This window comes from Bos indicus x Bos taurus, chromosome 7 (assembly GCF_003369695.1).
Source record: "Bos indicus x Bos taurus breed Angus x Brahman F1 hybrid chromosome 7, Bos_hybrid_MaternalHap_v2.0, whole genome shotgun sequence".
Lineage (NCBI taxonomy): Eukaryota > Metazoa > Chordata > Mammalia > Artiodactyla > Bovidae > Bos > Bos indicus x Bos taurus.
In genome coordinates this window covers 60,985,131-61,003,938 of record NC_040082.1, presented here as the reverse complement: position 1 = coordinate 61,003,938, position 18,808 = coordinate 60,985,131, and the positions used below count along the sequence as shown (strand labels likewise).

At 48.8% G+C, this 18,808-nt stretch overlaps 2 protein-coding genes across 9 annotated transcripts in view; both read left to right on the top strand.

The window, feature by feature from the left end:
* The window catches only part of KDM3B (lysine demethylase 3B), a 57,591-nt gene extending 48,197 nt beyond the window's left edge, over positions 1-9,394 (top strand). For all 4 annotated transcript variants that reach the window (XM_027546365.1, XM_027546364.1, XM_027546363.1 and 1 more), the window contains 5 exons: positions 100-219; positions 5,064-5,203; positions 5,458-5,634; positions 6,090-6,224; positions 7,956-9,394. In XM_027546365.1, the coding sequence (XP_027402166.1) occupies positions 100-219; positions 5,064-5,203; positions 5,458-5,634; positions 6,090-6,224; positions 7,956-8,036 (653 nt within the window). In that variant the 3' untranslated portion in view covers positions 8,037-9,394. The remainder of the gene's footprint in view (positions 1-99; positions 220-5,063; positions 5,204-5,457; positions 5,635-6,089; positions 6,225-7,955) is intronic.
* Positions 9,395-10,265: 871 nt separating this feature from the next.
* REEP2 (receptor accessory protein 2) lies at positions 10,266-17,126 on the top strand. Of its 5 annotated transcripts, none has more exons than XM_027546368.1 (9): positions 10,788-11,264; positions 11,949-12,049; positions 13,014-13,086; positions 13,375-13,451; positions 14,620-14,740; positions 14,945-15,058; positions 15,422-15,563; positions 15,658-15,788; positions 15,874-17,126. In XM_027546368.1, exons 1-9 carry the CDS (start codon positions 10,962-10,964, stop codon positions 15,940-15,942), a joined length of 1,131 nt encoding a protein of 376 aa, XP_027402169.1. In that variant the 5' UTR covers positions 10,788-10,961; the 3' UTR covers positions 15,943-17,126. The 5 variants fall into 5 exon arrangements, with proteins under 5 accessions (XP_027402170.1, XP_027402169.1, XP_027402168.1 ...); XM_027546367.1 differs by having other exon boundaries at positions 10,798-11,264; positions 15,416-15,563; XM_027546370.1 differs by lacking the exon at positions 11,949-12,049 and having other exon boundaries at positions 11,049-11,264; positions 15,416-15,563.
* The last annotated feature ends 1,682 nt before the right edge of the window (positions 17,127-18,808 follow it).

The following is an 18,808-nucleotide window of genomic DNA, read 5'->3' as shown; positions in this document are numbered from 1 at the left end:
ACCCAGCATGCCACGCCACTCAGCCAAAAATGAAAAAAATAATTATAATAATACAGAATATTGCCATTTCACCTTGTATATCTTCCTTTTTATCTTCAGGCTTGATAACAGCAGAAGACAGAAGAGTTGGCACAACAAATCTTCACTTAGATGTGTCTGATGCAGTTAATGTGATGGTGTATGTTGGGATCCCCATCGGGGAGGGTGCTCATGATGAAGGTAAGATTTCTAGAACTCAGTGCTTCAGGAGGGTGAGGTTTAGCCTAAGAAGTAAAATGGGATGTCTTTCTCCTCAGTCAGGGCCAGTTGCTTTTTCTTAAGTCTCCACCAGACATGATGCGTCGTAGGCGCACAAAGGGGTGATTGTAGCAGAGAAGAGTGGTACTGGTGTGTCATCAACCAGTTATTCTCTCTTTGGGAATGCTGCCCCTTAACACTGAGTGTATAGCATGACAAAGAGGAAAAAGAAGAAAGGGCAAACTGGCCTATCTCATCCAGCAGCCAGTTCAGCTGTGGGGTAACGGATGATAAAGCCAGGTCATCTGCACAGAAATGAAGCATAAAAGTGATACTTTGCTGCTTTGCACTCTCCACTATTTCGATGTAAAATTAATATGTGTTAATTATGGAGGTTTCAGAAAACAAAGTTTTAAAGAAGAAAATAACTCAAAATCTCAAAGTTAATAGATAATCAGTGTCATTACTTTGGTAATATTTTCTGCCACACATTTGCTTTAGATGCTACACACCTGTAGATCTTTTCATTAGGTTGTCTTTTAAAGGGTTATAATAGAAGCCAAGCCTCTTACCTTGGCAGAGAAGCTTTACCCTTCACGGCCTTAAATCCATAGAATCCTAGAGCTTGAAGAGGTCTTGAGAAAGTATACAGTCCATCTACATACAGTAGGAGTGAGTGAGTGAGTGAAGTCGCTCAGTCGTGTCCGACTCTTTGCAACCCCGTGGATTGTAGCCCCCCAAGCTCCTCCATCCATGGGATTCTCCAGGCAAGAATACTGCCGGTTGTCGTTTCCTTCTCCAGGGGATTTTCCCAACCCAGGGATCGAACCCAGGTCTCCCGCATTGCAGGCAGACACTTTACCATCTGAACTGAAGGGTTTAGAGGCCATCAAATGGACATGACCTATAAAGGCAATTTTGATGGTTTTACATAGAAATGACCTCTAATGGAAGAGAACACAAATAGGAACTATGTGAGATACATTTCTATGTAAAATATATTTTGCACATAATTCAGCATTTTAAATGAGCACTCTGCAACCAAGACCAAATATCAGTCACCTCTTGAGGTTTTCTACTATGTACCAACATCAAATCTACATAGGAACAAATGTTACTCCTGCTTTTCTCTTCTATATCAAATGTCCTGAAGCCTTTGTGTCTCTCTGGAGCAAGGCCAAGTTTCTGAAGGCACATTCCAGTATAAACATCATCAGTGGGGTAGAGAAGGACCCGGTCAATCACATTGTACAGTCTCAGGGCCAGGTGGCCGGAGTAGAGGAATCCGCCTCCTCCTGCATAAGGCGGGTAGACGCCAGTGTAAACAACTTCCGGGATGTAGTACTTGAGTTTCTTATCCTGATGAGGTCCAGCATTATGAATCACGTCACCAATAAACAAATCTTTGGCTTTGTTCCCGGATAAGCTATTCAAGTAATTCAGGAGATGATGGGTGTTCACAAAAACAACATCATTGCCCTTGAACATGACAGTAGGAAATAATGTGCAATTTGAACATAAGATATGGCTACACAGTTTGAACAGGAAATATGTTTTTTTTTTAAAACTATTCTTCCAAAAAATGATGAGTCTCTATCAAAAGTATGGAAGATTAGGGTCACTTCCCATGTGTAGGAAGCTTAGACTTCACTGTGACTGTTGACTCTGAGTCTACTTTTTATCACTCCCGAGAGATAGAGAATGTTGTTGTTGTTCAGTCTCTAAGTCATGTTTAACTCTTTGCGACCCCCTAGACTACAGCACATCAGGCTTTCCTGTCCATCACCATCTCCTGGAATTTGCTCAAACTCATGTCTATTGAGTTGGTGATACTATCTTAACTGTCTCATCCTCTGCTGCCCCGTTCTCCTTTTGCCTTCAGTCTTTCCCAGCATCAGGGTCTTTTCCAGTGAGTCAGCTCTTCCCATCAGGTGGCCAAAGTATTGAAGCTTCAGCTTCAGCATCAGTCCTTCCATTGAGTATTCAGGGTTGATTTCCTTTTGGATTGACTGGTTTGATCTCTGTGCTGTCCAAGAGACTTTCAGGGATCTTCTCTACCAGCACAATTTGAAAGCATCAGTTCTTCGGTGCTCAGCCTTCTTTATGGTCTAACTCTCACATCTATACATGCCTACTGAAAAAAGCCATAGCTTTGACTATATGGACCTTTGTCAGCAAAGTGATGTCTCTTCCTTTTAATACTCTGTCTAGGTTTGTCAATAGCTTTTCTTCCAAGGAGCAAGCATCTTTTAATTTCATGGCAGCAATCACCATCTACAGTGATTTTGGAGCCCAAGAAAATAAAATCTGTCACTGTTTCCACTTTTTCAAAACCCCATCTATTTGCCGTGAAGTGAGGGACGAGAACCATTCAACTTCCACTTCTTCAGCATTACTGGTCAGGGCATACACTTGGATTACTGTGATATTGAATAGACTCAAGGGATTATATCTGATAGACAGAGTGCCTGAAGAACTATGGACGGAGGTTCGTGACATTGTACAGAAGGTGGTGATCAAGACCATCCCCAAGAAAAAGAAATTAAAAAAGGCAAAATGGTTGTCTGAGGAGGCCTTGCAAATACCTGAGAAAACAAGAGAAGCAAAAGGGAAAGGAGAAAAGGAAAGATATACCCATTTGAATGCAGAGTTCCAAAGAACAGCAAGGAGAGATAAAGCCTTCTTCAGTGATCAATGCAAAGAAATAGAGGAAAACAATAGAATGGGAAAGACTAGAGATCTCTTCAAGAAAATTAGAGATACCAAGGGAACATTTCATGCAAAGATGCACGCAATAAAGACAGAAATGGTATGGACCTAACAGAAGCAGAAGATATTAAGAAGAGGTGGCAAGAAAACACAGAAGAACTATACAAAAAAGATCTTCATGGTCCAGATATTCACGATTGTGTGATCACTCACCTAGAGCCAGACATCCTGAAATGTGAAGTCAAGTGAGCCTTAGGAAGCATCACTACGAACAAAGCTAGTGGAGGTGATGGAATTCCAGTTGAGCTATTTCAGATCCTAAAACTTGATGTGAAAGTGCTGCGCTCAGTATGCCAGCAAATTTGGAAAACTCAGCAGTGGCCACAGGACTGGAAAAGGTCAGTTTTCAGTCCACTCTCAAAGAAAGGCATGCCAAAGAATGCTCAAGCTACTGCACAATTGCACTCATCTCACACGCTAGTAAAGTAATGCTCAAAATTCTCCAACCCAGCCTTCAACAGCACGTGTACCATGAACTTCCAAATGTCAGAGCTGGATTTAGAAAAGGCAGAGGAACCAGAGATCAAATTGCCAACATCCGTTGGATCACTGAAAAAGCAAGAGAGTTCCAAAAAAACATCTACTTCTGCTTTATTGACTATGATAAAGCCTTTGACTATGTGGATCACAACAAACTGTGGGAAATCCTGAAAGAGATGGGAATACTAGACCACCTTACCTGCCTCCTGAGAAATCTATATGTAGGTCAAGAAGCAACAGTTAGAACTGGACATGGAACAACAGACTGGTTCCAGATTGGGAAAGGAGTACGTCAAGGCTGTATATTGTCACCCTACTTATTTAACTTATATGCAGAGTACATCATGAGAATGCTGGACTGGACGAAGCACAAGCTGGAATCAAGATTGCCGGGAGAAATATCAATAACCTCAGATATGCAGGTGACACCACTCTTATGGCAGAAAGTGAAGAAGAACTAAAGAGCCTCTTGATGAAAGTGAAAGAGTGAAAAAGTTAGCTTAAAACTCAACATTCAGAAAACTAAGATCATGGCATCCGGTCCTATCACTTCATGGCAAATAGATGGGGAAACAGTGGAAAGAGAGACTTTATTTTGGGGGGCTTCAGAATCACTGCAGATGGTGACGGCAGCCATGAAATTAAAAGATGCTTGCTCCTTGGAAGAAAAGCTATGACCAACCTAAGCAGTATATTAAAAAGCCTAGAGATTACTTTGCCAACAAATGTCCGTCTAGTCGAAGCTATGGTTTTTCCAGCAGTCGTATATGGATGTGAGAGTCAGACTATAAAGAAAGCTGAGTGCCGAAGAATTGATGCTTTTGAACTGTGGTGTTGGAGAAGACTCTTGAGAGTCCCTTGGACTGCAAGGAGATCCAACCAGTCCTTCCTAAAGGAAATCAGTCCTGAATATTCATTGGAGGGACTGATGCTAAAGCTGAAACTCCAATACTTTGGCCACCTGATGCAGAGAACTGATTCATTTGAAAAGACCCTGATTCTGGGGAAGATTGAGGGCGGGAGAAGGGGATGACAGAGGATGAGATGGTTGGATGGCATCACCGACTCAATGAGTAAACTTCGGGAGTTGGTGATGGACAGGGAAGCCTGGCATGATGCAGTCCATGGAGTCACAAAGAGTTGAACAGAACTGAGCAACTGAACTGAAGTGAAGTGAGGGATCAGATGCCATTATCTTAGTTTTTTGAATGTCAAGTTTCAAGCCAGCTCTTTCTCCTCTTTCACCATCATCAAGAGGCTCTTCAGTTCCTCTTTACTTTCTGCCATTAGAGTAGTATCATCTGCATATATCTGAGGTTGTTTATATTTCTCCTGGCAGTCTTGATTCTAGCTTGTGATTAATCCAGCCCGGCATTTCATGTGATATACTCTGCATATAAGTTAAATAAACAGGGTGACAACATATAGCCTTGACATACTCCTTTCCCAATTTTAAACCAGTCCGTTATTGCAGATAAAGCATAGTAGAGAGTAAACTTGTTTGAATTGGACATTTTGCTTCACTCAGAGGTACTGAAGTGGCTGCTTACATTGAAATATCATTTTGCTTTTTTCAGAGGTTCTCAAAACAATTGACGAGGGAGATGCTGATGAGGTGACAAAGCAAAGGATTCATGATGGAAAGGAGAAACCCGGTGCTTTGTGGCATATCTATGCAGCCAAGGATGCAGAGAAGATCCGGGAGCTGCTCCGAAAGGTATGTCCCTGAGTGGGCTCCCAGCTCACAGGTCTGGGGATGCTAAGACAGTCTAACTAGGGTTTCTCATGTAGAGTCCCTTGGCATTAAAGACTTGTGTCCTTTGTTACAATGCCCCATAGGGCTGAATCCTCACTTAGAGGATATTAAATAAAGTAGGTATTACTGCAGCAAGCTGGATTTATCCTGTTAATAATCTTTATGTGTTTACTGATTTTTCCATCTTTGGGTTTTGATCGTGGTTTCATGATCAGGTTGGAGAAGAGCAAGGCCAAGAGAATCCCCCTGATCATGATCCAATTCATGACCAAAGTTGGTACTTGGACCAGACCCTACGTAAGCGGCTCTATGAGGAATATGGTGTGCAAGGCTGGGCCATTGTTCAGTTCCTGGGAGATGCTGTCTTCATACCTGCTGGAGCCCCACACCAGGTATGTCCCAACTTGTGGGTGGGGCTCCGCAGTTCCCATAGTTTCCTTATTTCTGAGTTTGTTGCTAATCTGGCAGTAGATATAAAAGTGTGGGTTAGACCAATTGCTCTTAAACTGCAACTTATTTTTTGCGTTTTCATTTTCTTCTATGTAATTTTAAATGCTCATTTAAAGAAGAAAGTGAGTCTCAGTTCAATCCCATTTTCAATTCCTTCATTCTGCCTTCCCCAGAAAGTAGCCTACTGTTAAGAATGTGATATATATTTTTCCAGATCCTATTTTTGCACTAGTACCATTTTCATTTATAAATTTATACTTAGAGTCTTTCTGCATTTGTTGTCGTTATAAACGTGGGGTATCAGAAGTGTTTCTCCAGTGTCCTTGTGCACTACATGAGCGGTTTCCTCAGGTTACTGACTGGCGCCTGCTGTCTGCCTCTGCCTTTCCTCTCGCAGGTGCACAACCTATATAGTTGCATCAAAGTCGCAGAAGACTTCGTGTCTCCAGAACACGTAAAGCACTGTTTTCGCCTGACGCAGGAATTCAGGCATCTCTCTAACACTCACACAAACCATGAGGATAAACTGCAGGTAAAGAGCTCCTCCTCCACTCCAGCCCTGTCTTATCTCCTTGTAGGCCACATACATAGGAGGCGCACACTGCTTTCTGAGGCTATTATCTGGGCAGGATAACTGCAGAGAGCTGACTCAGGCCCATGTCTGGGGTGTGACAAGTCCTCCCTCAGGAAGTGTTTAATCAGTCCTCTTCAGGTTTACTTTTAGAGAATATTCGTCTTTTCACCTCATCACTTCCAATGTGGCAGTCTTTTCTTTCTCTGCCCCTGGAAGATACAGTGTTTCAGTGTTAGTAACTGCACTAGACTGACCTCCCCAGTCAGGTGAGAAAAGCACTGTGGCAATGTGTTCTAAACCTGTTTCCACAGAACTGCCTTCTCCCAACAAATTTCTGTGCAAACTCAATTCCTTAGAGCCCTGCTAGGGACTGTAATCCATGTCCCTAAGAGTTGTTTCCCCCTCATAGATCTAAACTGGAGAATCAGATTAGGTTTTCCTCTGTTCTGAAATGGATTGGAACTTTAAGGGCAGAATATCATTTTTAATATACCTGGATGCTTAGTAACATAAAAAAAAAAAAAAGAATAAGAAAGCAAGATTCCCGAGGCAGAGGTTTAGCATCCAAACAGGCATTCTCGCAGCCTCTCACTTAAGGCCTGTTTTCCTGCGTCATGCCTGTGACTCAGGTGTGTCAGTGACCCGTGAGGTTGGATATTTTTCTTGGTTGTTGCTAGATTGATAGATGACATTTCTATTATAGATAGAATGCAAGTGTTCAGGCATATATATTTTAGACCACCCTCTGTTTGGTCTCTACTTGTCACATATCACCTCCCAGTCCTCTGTTACTGCTTTATTTTTTCCTGTAGTTTTCACCATCTAACATACTATGTATCTTTTGTTTGTTTCTATCCCTACTAGAACATAAGCTGTTTAAGCTCCATGAAGGCAGAGGTTTTGCTGTTTTAGTTCACTGCTTTTCCCTAGGACATGTCTGACACATAGTAGGTACTCAGTAAACATTGGTTGAATTAATACAAAAAATGTGATAGAGAATAACAAGGGGGCTTGTGTGGCCATCATTCAGCTTAAGAGATAAAGCATCATATTCATACCATATATATAATGTATTTATATACAACAACTACATTGTTGAAGCCTCCATGTACCCTTTCCCATTCCATCTCCCCAAAAATAATCATCATGTTGATTTAAAACTGTCTTCATCCTGTTCACTCTATTTTAATAACTTTTGCTTCATACATTATATGTGTTCCTTTTTGACAAATTAGAAAATATAGGCACGAAAGGGAAAAATACCCAATAAATCCTACCTGCCCACTGTTTTTAGTGCATTCTTATTAGCTATAGGACCTTAATGTAAGATTCTTGACCTCAGTTCTCATCTGTAAAATGGGAATAATAATAGAATCTACTTCATAGGATTATGGTAAGGATTAAATGAAAGTCCACATAAAGAGCTTAGCAGTAGTGCCCAGCACATATATACACATAGAGGATGGTGATTATATAGGCTTTCAAATGATGAATCACTCTTTTTTGAATATAAACTGTATATTCTGTGTGATTTGTAAATCATCTTTTGGGGTTGGTTAGGGGAGCACGCAGTCCTGGTTGAGGGCTTTCCTCACTCATCAGTAGGCTTTTAGTCCTTGCAGGATATTTTCATTTGCAGAGCACAGTCTGTGGCTGCCATGGACTAACTGTGCTGATTGCTCTCTCCAGGTGAAGAACATCATTTATCACGCAGTGAAAGATGCTGTTGGCACCCTCAAGGCTCATGAGTCCAAGCTGGCAAGATCGTAGGCGTGGAGAAATTTCAAACTCCCCTGTGAAGCAGGTCTTTCACTCACAACACATACAGGGAACGACAGGGTTCTCTGCTGGAGCAGAGGTCCTTCACTTGGAGCCAGTGTGGTCAGTATTACAAACTCTCCAGCCACTCTTTTCTACGCTGCCTCAACACTGAAGGTTGACACAGGAAAGTCGCACTGTTCACACACACAGTTTCAGACTCCAAGCCGAGGGTGCCACATCCCTATCCTGTGGCCTTTTGGGACTTCAGATTGCCTGAACATCACTGGGCTGTCCTGCACATTCTCATGATTTGAGATTTGTGGAAACCAGGAATGTGGGCACACCTTTCTTTTTTTTTTCTCTTGTGCCTAGTTAAGTGGGAATGTGTTTGGAGGTAGGGGGAAATCACATACCTGGTACATGTGGGGGCTAATTGTTTAAACACGCCTGGTGGAAGCCTGATGGTGTCTCTACACATGACCTCTGACACAGCCCATCCCAGGAGATGGGTGAAGCCATTCCCCACCATCTCTCTCCCATGAACACTGAAGTCTTGAAGGACCCAGGGAGAATCCACTGCTTTTCCCAAGAGGCTCCAGGATTAGGAAACGTGTGTATTTAGTGAAAAATAGGTTTGTAGTGAAATAGTTACTATTTCATGAAAGTAGATATTTTTAGAACTTTTGAAATACCACAGTTTTTTTCCTGGATTATGAGGAAAGGCACATTACATTTAGTCTTCCTTCGAGAAAACTCTTTGAAGAAATAAGATTTTTAGAAATCAACTGCCCATTATAGCACAAAAATCAGCCAAAGCAGAATTTAAAAGAATTGGCTTTTTAGGGTTCTTTTAATTTCACCCCCCTCCCATCTCAGCCCTATCTTGAGGGAACAGCCATCTTGAGAAAGAACTTTGTCGTGTCTGAGCTGTGGTGTGTTCCATGCATACACACACTGGTGACTCCAGGAACCATTTCCACCTATTACCAGCGTTCCCTTGGGACTCCTCTTGTAGTTCCAAATTCAAAGGAAAGTTTGCTTTCCTACATGAGGCGTTTTGTTTTGGGAGTTTTTTTGTCCAGAAATATTTTCAGCAAAACTTTCCAACTCAGTGGAGTTTTATTAAGAATTTATTTGAAAATGATGGAATTCATTGGCCCATAGATACATTGGAAAATGTATCTATCTTCTTCCCAGCTGTACTGTAGTGCCCTGCAGGCTTGTTTATATGTTCACAGTTACTTTTTTTTTTTTTTAATAAAAGTCATTTACTGTAGAATACTTTTAATTTCACTTTCTGTATTTTAATTTTGTTGAAGGGCTGATTGGGATTTCCATGTTCTTATTAAAAATCTAACAAATCTGTTCATAGTGGACTAACTTCTTCCTGTGCCAGTTCTAAAAAGCAGGGCCAGGTTGAGGGTGGGGTTGGAGTTGGAGGATAGTTCATTTTCATATCATCATTACATTGTTGCATCCAATTATTACTCTTTGCTTCCTGAATTTGTGCCCAGTTAGGCGAGGGATGTGCCAGGTCATTGTGGTTTGAGGGCTTAGGGACAAACGGGAATGTGCTACATGAGCTAGAGGTAGGAGCAAACATGGGCTTTCCGTGGTTTCTGCCCTATGGGAAAGGTGGGTTCCTACCTTCCAGAAGCAGCCTGGGGGGAAAGGGCCAGGGAGAGTGGCCTGAGCAAGGTTCTGGGCAATCAGTGACAAAGTTCCTCAAAACAAGAGGCCTGGCTGCCCATATAGGAAATTCAAGTGGCTTGAAGAGTGAGGACAGACTGTGTTCCAATTAGAAAAGGCCTTTTGAAGAGGAAGTTGTAAAGAATAGCAAGAGGGGTCATCAGAGGCTGCTTCCTTGGATCCTGTTGGAAACACATCTTCCAAAGTGTTTGAGCCTGGAAATACAATTATCAGGGTGGAAATAGACCATTGTGTGTGGTTCAAGGATACTAAGTTTGAATAGCACCATAACTGAAATACAGAGTTCTGAGCATGTCCTTTAGGCCAGGATGGGCACGGGCTGGTGCTGTGATCATCAGAGGATTATACCTCAACATAAAGAATGCAGAAGCTTTGAAATGGGATGGGAAAGGAAAGCAGTGGGGGAAGGGAGGTTGCAGAGGTTGCTGGAGCTTTGTTGCTTTGGTGAAAATCAGGAGGCAGGCTAGCCTACATTCTGGATATAAATGTCTTCGGAATTAGGGCATCCATTGCCACCAGTGCTTGCTGATGGGGATGGAACTGGAGCCCCTTATTCATCGCCACGCCTGGACCCCAGGCCTCTCTACCAGCCTCTTTACAAAAAGGGTGATTCCCCTGCCCCAGGGTATCCTTGAGAGCACAGGGCCCTGTTCCCCTACAAAACTTAGGAACTGACAACCTTAAAGCAGATCAGATTGGGAATGGCGTTAGGCCTTTTACAACTGGAGTGATTGGTGATGGCGGGGTGGACATATGCCTCTATGCCTTTGACCTCAGGACTTCCTGGGTGGGTGTCTTGACGGTCAGCGATAGGGGAGAAGGGTTTGATAGCAGTTGGAAGAAGTAGCCAATTCAGTAGACTTCCTAAGTTCCTTTCTTAGCAGCATGACTTAGTGGTTCTGTGACCCAAGGCATATTATTGAACCTCCCCGAAGCTTCCCATTTTCTTATCTTCAAAATGATAATTATAACGTCTGTCTTATGGGATGGTCACTGAAATAACGCATGTGAAGCTCTTAGCACAGGGCCTGGCACACAATAAGCACTCAGTAAGTCAGTCATTATTCCTCTTAGGATATTTAAGTCTTTCAGCCTGTTGTGATCAGCGCAGGAAGAGGGCTAGGATGTCCGGATGGAACCATGAAGGCCTCTGAGGACCTCAGTCCTGGGTTTGGAACCCAAGAAAAGTGAACAAGCCATTGGAGGAAGGCAGGTCAAAGGCGCATGCCCAGCGACAGCAGGTGCAGGGGGGCGCGCCGCTGCCGCCGCCGCGGCCTCCCCTTTAAGAGCCGCCGCCGCCCACGGCCCGCCGCTGCGGCAGGGACCTCCCCTTTAACGGCGGCGGCTCGGCGCTCCGCGGCCCCCGCGGCGGCTGCTGCTGCGGGTGCTGCTGCTACTGCGGCTCCTGCTGCCGCCGCCGCTCGGCCTCCAGCAGCCACATCCTCGGCCCGGGCCGGCTTCCCGCCCCGCACCCCGCGCCCCGCCCGGCCCCGCCATGGTGTCCTGGATCATCTCTCGCCTGGTGGTGTGAGTGCGGCGGCGGGGCGCGGCCGTTTGGGAGGGGGATGGTGGCTAGGGGTGGCGGGTGAGGGGTATGGAAGCCTGGGATGGACCACTCCGTGGCTTCGTACAGCAGAATCACCTAAAGGCACATCTTCCCTATTTGGGGTCCCCAGAGACGTGGAGGTGAGGGATCCGGAGGAGCGGGGAATGTTCGAGGAGTAAGGCAGGCCTGGCTTCCCATCCCTTTTATTTTTAATTTCCCTGTTTCTGCGCCCTCCCTCATCCCCGAGGGGGCTAGGCAGCATGGCTTGATTTATGAGGGGAGGCGGCTTGTCCCCTCACCCACGTAGCACATCTGGCCGGAGGAGCCCCTCAGACCTGGGCTCTCATCTCCCAGCGGGAGAACTAACGGAAGAGCCAGGGGAGCAAGGCAGGGCCTCCTCATTCCATAGCTTAGGGCCATGGCAGCCTTGGCCTCCCCGAAGGGCCCCATTTCTCCTCCCTCTTCCACTGTCTGTCAGGAGACTGGGGGTGAGGGCACATGCTCTGAAGGCCCCCCAGGGAGGACGGGAAGCAGAGATGCTTGGATGACAAAGTGTGGGAGGTAACTGGGAGAGGATATGTGTGTTCAGCCTGGGATTGTGAGAGCCGTGGAGGGAAGGGTGTTAGGTGGCCTTCATCCCAGGCTGCCAGTTCTGTCCCTCCCAGCTCCCCCAGGCTCCAGGAGGGTGCCCTCTCCCACAACTGTGGACTTTGTCCTTGAGGATTCCACCCCCGACTCCATCTCCGAAGTACCCTGCCTCAGTGAGGCAAGTCCATGGGGAACAGGCGGTATCCACACATTTGTCAAGAGGCTGGGCCTGGCCGGAGCTCTGCATGGCTTCAGTTAACCTGCCCCAGCTTAGGACCCTGCCCCTCAACCTCCACCTTGGGGCACTGACACCCCAGAATCCCCTCCCTGCTATCGTGTTCTTCAATTCTGGCTTCCTCTAGACCCACCAGAGTCTCCTTCCCTTCCCACCTGAGGGAACCCAGGGGCCTCATACGTCCATGTGGCCTTCACAGTGGCTGCTCCTCTTGTGTGAATGAGCTCCCCGAGTGGCATTGGTCCTCTCCTTGCCTCACCTGTGTCCTGTATGTGGTCTCTGATGGGAACAGCACAGACTCCACTATAGCCAGGATCTCTAGCCCAGCACACTTTCTGGAGGCTAGTCCCAAAAGTGTTTATATTGGGAAATAAACCACTTTGCCCTTCAGGGCCTCCTGCCCCCGTGCCCTCTGCTCCTCAGGTCCCCAGGGCTACAGTGGTACTTCTGACTGCCAGGTACCCTGTTAGGTGGTGTCCCTGGCCCTACGACGGGAAGGTAGAGGGTAAGGGCCAATGGGTAAGAAAGTGCATGATGTCTGGAGAAGGACGACACCCCTGAGGCAGTGACCTGACCCCCACCCCATGATATGGTTATGCACAAATGAGGTTCAGGGCAGATAAGCCACATCAGACCCTCTGGCCTCTAGGTCTTTCTGTCAGGGGCTGGAGAAGAACTGAACAATAAAGGGGCATCACCCTTGCTGGCTAGGGCCTCCATGCTTGTGTATCACCTCAGGCTTGCCTGCTTTGACCTTAACCCCTGACCTGAGTTCATCAGTCAGCTGATGTGGTACCCTGGAGTTCTGTCCATTCTCCCCTTACCTACCCAGGGACTGATGCAGAGATGGGAGGGAGAGGCCATTGCTTTTGGCCAAGGGGCCCAGTAACCATGCCTGCCTCCCTAGGCTCATCTTTGGCACCCTGTACCCAGCCTACTCTTCCTACAAGGCCGTGAAGACAAAAAACGTGAAGGAATATGTGAGTGTGTGACCCTTCATCTCCTACCCAACTTATGTGGCAGAGATCAGGGAGGACAGTGGATCACATGACAGACGGGGATGACGTTATACTAATGCTGTCAGCACTAATGAGACCTGGTTCGGGGAGGCGCCCGTGTATCCCTTTCCCCAACCCTGGTGTGATACACAGACAAAGTTGGGGCCCTCTGTGCCCCCCTACATAGTGCGTCCAGCAGGTTGGCAAGTAGAGGTGGGGTCCAGGGTGTTTCCCCAAGGCCCCAGCTGACACCGCCCTCTGTACATTTAGGTGAAATGGATGATGTACTGGATCGTCTTTGCCTTCTTCACCACTGCCGAGACACTCACAGATATCGTGCTCTCCTGGTGAGGTCCAGCAACCCCCGCCTCCCTGCACCTCAGGGGCCAGGGCTTCTGACTTCTTCTACACAGCCAGTCCACCTAGGGTGGCATCTCCCCAACAGTCCCATGGGGTCCTGGGTGTCCCCTCCTCTCAGCCCCCATCCAGTCCTGGCTTGATTGAGCAAAATAAGAACAGACATAACTCTCACCTTTCTTTTGGGAGCCAAAGCAGCACAATAGAATTCAAGAAACCTGTTTCTGCCAGACTTACAGTGACTTTGAGCAAGTCACAGTTTTCTAGGCCTCAGTTTCCCTATTTGTAAAACAGGCATATGAGTCAATTCGTGAACATTGGATTGTATTTCAAAGCTTGTATTTCAAAGGCTTTTTCTAGGCACTACTAGACTATGTATATGCACTCTTGAGGACACGGAATTGTCTAACCATCTGTATATTCACAGCAGGCGCTCAAAAATGTTTACTAAATGAGCAAATGCCTCTTGGAAGAGAGGACGAACATAGCACAGTACACTGAAAGTCAAAAGAGTTTTACTGAGAGGTAGAGGACGCAAGATCCTTGCGTTTATAGATTTCAAGGGCCTTTGAGAAAACACAGTTTGAGTAGAGAAAGTTGAATGGGGTCAAATTAGGAAAGAGTCATGGATTAAAAATTGAGAACAAGTGAGTGCAGGTGCCTCTTGATGCAAGCAAAGGAGTGAGCTTTGATGAGGGCTTTGTGAGGATAGAGGAGACCTGAAGGAGTGTGTGGCCTGAGAAGGAGCCATGAGAATAGAGAACAGTCCTTAAAAAGCAGAGGCCGTGTCATGGCAGCAAGGGATAGATCCAGAACACAGCTGGGGAGGAAGAGCAGGAAGGAAGGGAGTGAGGATCCAAGAATGCACCTGGAAGGTTAGGGAGCTCGCCTTGGTGTTGACCCCAGGACAGAGGAGTGGGTGCTCTTCTGTCAGAGAGAAGAGGGTGATAGAGCCACCGCTGCTGGGAATTCCTGCTGGGGTCACTTTTCACCTTGCTACTGGGAGTCTCAGCTGAGCTTCCCCTTGACCAGTCTCCTAAGCCACATGGGGACCTTAGTGCACTAAGGGGTGGGAGTCCAGCCAGGGTCCTGCAGCGGGTCCATATGCCTCCTGACTTCCTGCCCCAGGCTCTGCCCTTACCTGTCTCCCACCCACAGGTTCCCCTTCTACTTTGAGCTCAAGATCGCCTTTGTGATATGGCTGCTGTCCCCTTATACCAAAGGCTCCAGCGTGCTCTACCGCAAGTTCGTGCACCCAACCCTGTCCAACAAAGAGAAGGTCTGTTGGAACAAGGGACGCTTGCTTCCCACCTATCCCAGGTCAAGGCAGCCCAGAGCCTGCAGCCACGTGTATTCATGGCTCTCCCTGTGGGTGATCTGAGAGGGGCCTGACCCCCTGGGGCAGGTAGTGCCAGGTGTGAACAAGGGCAAAGCAGGGTAGGACCCAGCCTCACCTCTTCCTCCTTCCCCTCCAACCCCTCAGGAGATCGACGAGTACATTACACAGGCCCGAGACAAGAGCTATGAGACCATGATGAGGGTGGGCAAGAGGGGTCTGAATCTGGCCGCCAATGCCGCAGTCACGGCTGCTGCCAAGGTGAGATGGGGGCAGACCCAGCTCCCAGGCCCCAGCTTGCTCATCTCATCCCACAGCCAGTCCCCTTTGCATCCACCACATTCTTGGGCCGGTAAAGGTCTGGGGGCTTGTGCAGCTTGGGGTTTCCATCCTGCCTTTAACATCCCCCCGCTAAGGGACTTCCACTTGGCGGGCCACAGTTTCCTCACCCGTCCAAAGGGAACGCATGGCCCCAGCCTGTTAGAGCCGCCGTGGGATGGGCTGAGGATGCCATGGGGAGAGCGCTGAGTCCAGTGGCTGCCCAGTGCCCTGTGGTGACCTCTCTCTCCACCCCGCCCCTTCTCCTCCGGTCCTCCTGGTGCGTGGTGGTGACCCCAGGGCCAGGGGGTGCTATCAGAGAAGCTCCGAAGCTTCAGCATGCAGGACTTGACCCTGATCCGGGACGAGGACGCGCTGCCCCTGCAGGGGCCTGATGGCCGCCTCAGAGCCAGCCCTGGCAGCCTCCTGGACACCATTGAAGACCTGGGTACAGTCCGGGCCCAGGGCGGGCAGGGGGCGAGGGCGAGGAGGCTGAGTAGGGGAGAGACCAGACACCTGCTCTCCTTTCCTCCCCAAACCAGGAGATGACCCCACCCTGAGCGTAAGGTCAGGCACCAACCAGGCAGATCCCCGGACAGAGATCTCTGAGGATGACACGGGAGACAAGGCCCCTAAGAGGGTCAAACCCATCAAAAAAGTGCCCAAACCCGAGGTGAGAACCGGGACAGAGCTTGGGGAAGTGGGAAGGGCTTGTGGCTACAGGCGGAGCCCTCTGTCTCCCTCTCTTCCTTCCACAGCCACCGGCTTCCAAGACGCTGAAGACCCGGCCCAAGAAGAAGACCTCCGCAGGGGGTGACTCAGCTTGAGGCCCCCGCCCCCTCCCCGCAGGCTGCAGAATCCCGCTCCACACTGTGCCAGCAGCCCTCAGCCTCAGGCCCCGGGGCCTCTCAGATGGCTGTTTCCGGTGCCTCCCAGTGGCCATTCCCCTGGAAGGGCTTGGGAAAGAGAAGGGAGGCCCTGCTGTGGGGGGCCGAGGGTAGAGGCTGGACCCAGGAGCTAAGGAGGGAGCCACTCAAGGAGGTGCGGGCCCCCCAGAGCCCGAAAGCTACTCTCCCCGCTCCAGCCCTGACCCCGCCCACCCAGTGCCTTGCTGAAGACCATGGCCATCCCCTTGTCCTAACACATGGCCCCACTGCTCTCCCTGAGTCAGGGTCGGCGGCCAGTCACAGCCCAGATTGACCAGAGCCTGAAGGCCCAGCAGAGAAGGAGGGAGTGGGGAGGCCTCGGAGAACCTGGGCTCTGGGCCTACAGGTGTGAATGGAGGACAGGGTCTCAGTGGTGTTTAAGTGACCAGGAGCCAGGCCAGAGCTGCAGCTGGGGGTGTTGGGTATGGCTGTGAGCTACCTGTGCCCACTGAAAAGAGGTGGGGCTCCAGGGGTGTGTGTGTGTGTGAAAGAGAAAATGTGTGTGTGTGTGTGTGTGTGTGTGTGTGTGTGTATCTTTCTGGGTCTAGAGCTGGGGGCTTTTGAGTGAAGGACTTTGCCTCCAGCAGTAACCTCCCACCACCCAACCCAGCTGCCCTTTCCCCCCTCAGCCCTCCCGCCTACTCTTTCAGCCTCAGAGGACCCCAGCCCATGAGAGAGTAGGGCTCCAAGGGGCCTCTCACCTGCTCCTCTGCCCTTAATCCCCTCTTCTTTTGCCTCCTCCCATTCCTGCCCCAGGATGGGGCTCCATCTCCTCTGGGCCCTCAGTAGAGGCCCCTGCTGAGCCGATTCCTTTTCTCCTCTCCTGGGGGCCCATCTTCCTTCCCCCTAAGGCCCTCTTCCTGTGCCAAGCAGACTAGGCCCCCTGTAACAGACCCCTGTCAGAGCCCAGCCTTTGCCCCACACTTTGCCCCAGCTTCTGCCGTGGCTTCCTTCCGTCAGGGCTCGGAGGAGCGTGTAAAGAAGAAAAAGGTATTAGGAACCAGGGGGCTCCAGATCGGTGGGAAGAGGGTGCCCAATGGACCTTTGGCACTGGATGAGCCAATAAACCAAATTCTGGCACCTCATTTGTGTTAGCCTCTGTGCTTTGTTCTTGGTCTACCAGTCCACAGGTGAGAAGGACTTCAAGTGAGAAGCCAGGGCTCAGCTGTGGGATGGAGGGGAGAAGAAGTCAAACTATGAACTCGAACTCGAGAGATCTGATCTTCAAGAGATAGCCTTGAAGTAGTTCCATCTGGGAAGATGGCTTGGAGGTTCAATATAGAGCCAGGGGGCTGGAAAGAGCCAGGACTTATGAAGGGCAAGGGACCACCCTTAGAGGTTGTCCTGTCCCTCAGAATCCTACCGGAGACCCCTCCCCATTCTGGCACCTCACAGAAAGTGCAAGGGTGTAAGTTCTGGGGGCAAAGATCACGATGAGGCTCCAGGAAAAAGAATGGGATACTGGGGGCTCCTGGCAGAGCCTGGGGATTGGATCGCTGTGGCCTCGAAAGGCTAAAAAATAAAAAACATTGGAGAGGGACAGTGAGCCAGACACTGAAGGGAGGATCTAGGTGGGATGGAGGGAGAGACAAAAATGTGGAACCAGCCTCATGGCTCACATCTGACCCTGGGGACAAACAAGGCAGACAGAGACCCAAAGGCCAGAACCAGTGAGGCATGCCCATGTGGCCTGTGGAAGGAGGGCTGGAGCCCTGAGCTGCTGGGCTGGGGTGGAGGAGTGGAGGAGGGGGGCTGCAGGGCCTGGGGTCAAGTTCTGGGGAGGTGGAGCCTAGGTCACCAGGGGCACCACTGGTGGGAACAGAAGCCTGGAGAAGGGAAAAGGTGGCAGAGGCAGTATCAGAAGAGACAGGGGAAAAGAGCAGAGAGGGAGGGGGGAAGAAGTGAGGGAAGAAGGAAGGCTGAAAGAAGCTAGAGAAATAGCAGCTCAGCCTTATGGAAGGAAAATGGAGGAATCAGAGTGGAGACCTAGCTCCAGGCCCTGGACCTCAGGATTGGCAAAATGTCCCTACACCAGGCTTTCCTCTCCCTTCCCTGGCATCACGGGTGCATGTCCTTCTGCCAAACTTGAGCCAGCTGGCCAAGAAGCTTCTGCACTGAGGTGCTCGTGGAGAGCGAGGGCAGGGGGAGGGAGGCGTGTGAGATGCCCTTTTCATCTTTCCTGAAATTCTCCAGTCAATAGCGCTCTGAACGGCATTCCTTTCACCATTGCCCTCTGGGCAATTTGGCCCCTTTTTCTATCAGAAAGGAGAGGAAGCGTCAGAGTAGAAATCAGGTGAGAGACTCCCTTGTTCTAGAAAGATCTCCAGAGAGTAAGTTGCTTGCATCTCCTGCTAGCAGCTACCATATGGCCAGGAAAGCAGGTTAGGCCTCTCTAACCTAAATCCCATTTGCTGCATTTCACACATACACACACACACACACACTCACCCAACTCACACTCAGATTACACATTTCTATCCACAGTGACCAGTGGCCAAGGAGGTGACTGTCAGATTCCACATCTCCAGGCTCTCCCTGCACATCTGGGTTTCCCTGTGTCAACAGATGATGCTCAGATTTCCAAGTTCACTGGTCCGTTGCCATGGAAACATTGTCTTCTAGACCTCCACACAGGGTCTGACCCCTGTGGTGCTGGGGAGAAGAGGAGAGATGGAGGGTGACCAACAGAATGGAGGGAGGAGGCTGATGAAAAACATCTGGGTCTACATGAGCCCTTGCTGTCTTATTCCCTGGGGTCACCTGCCCT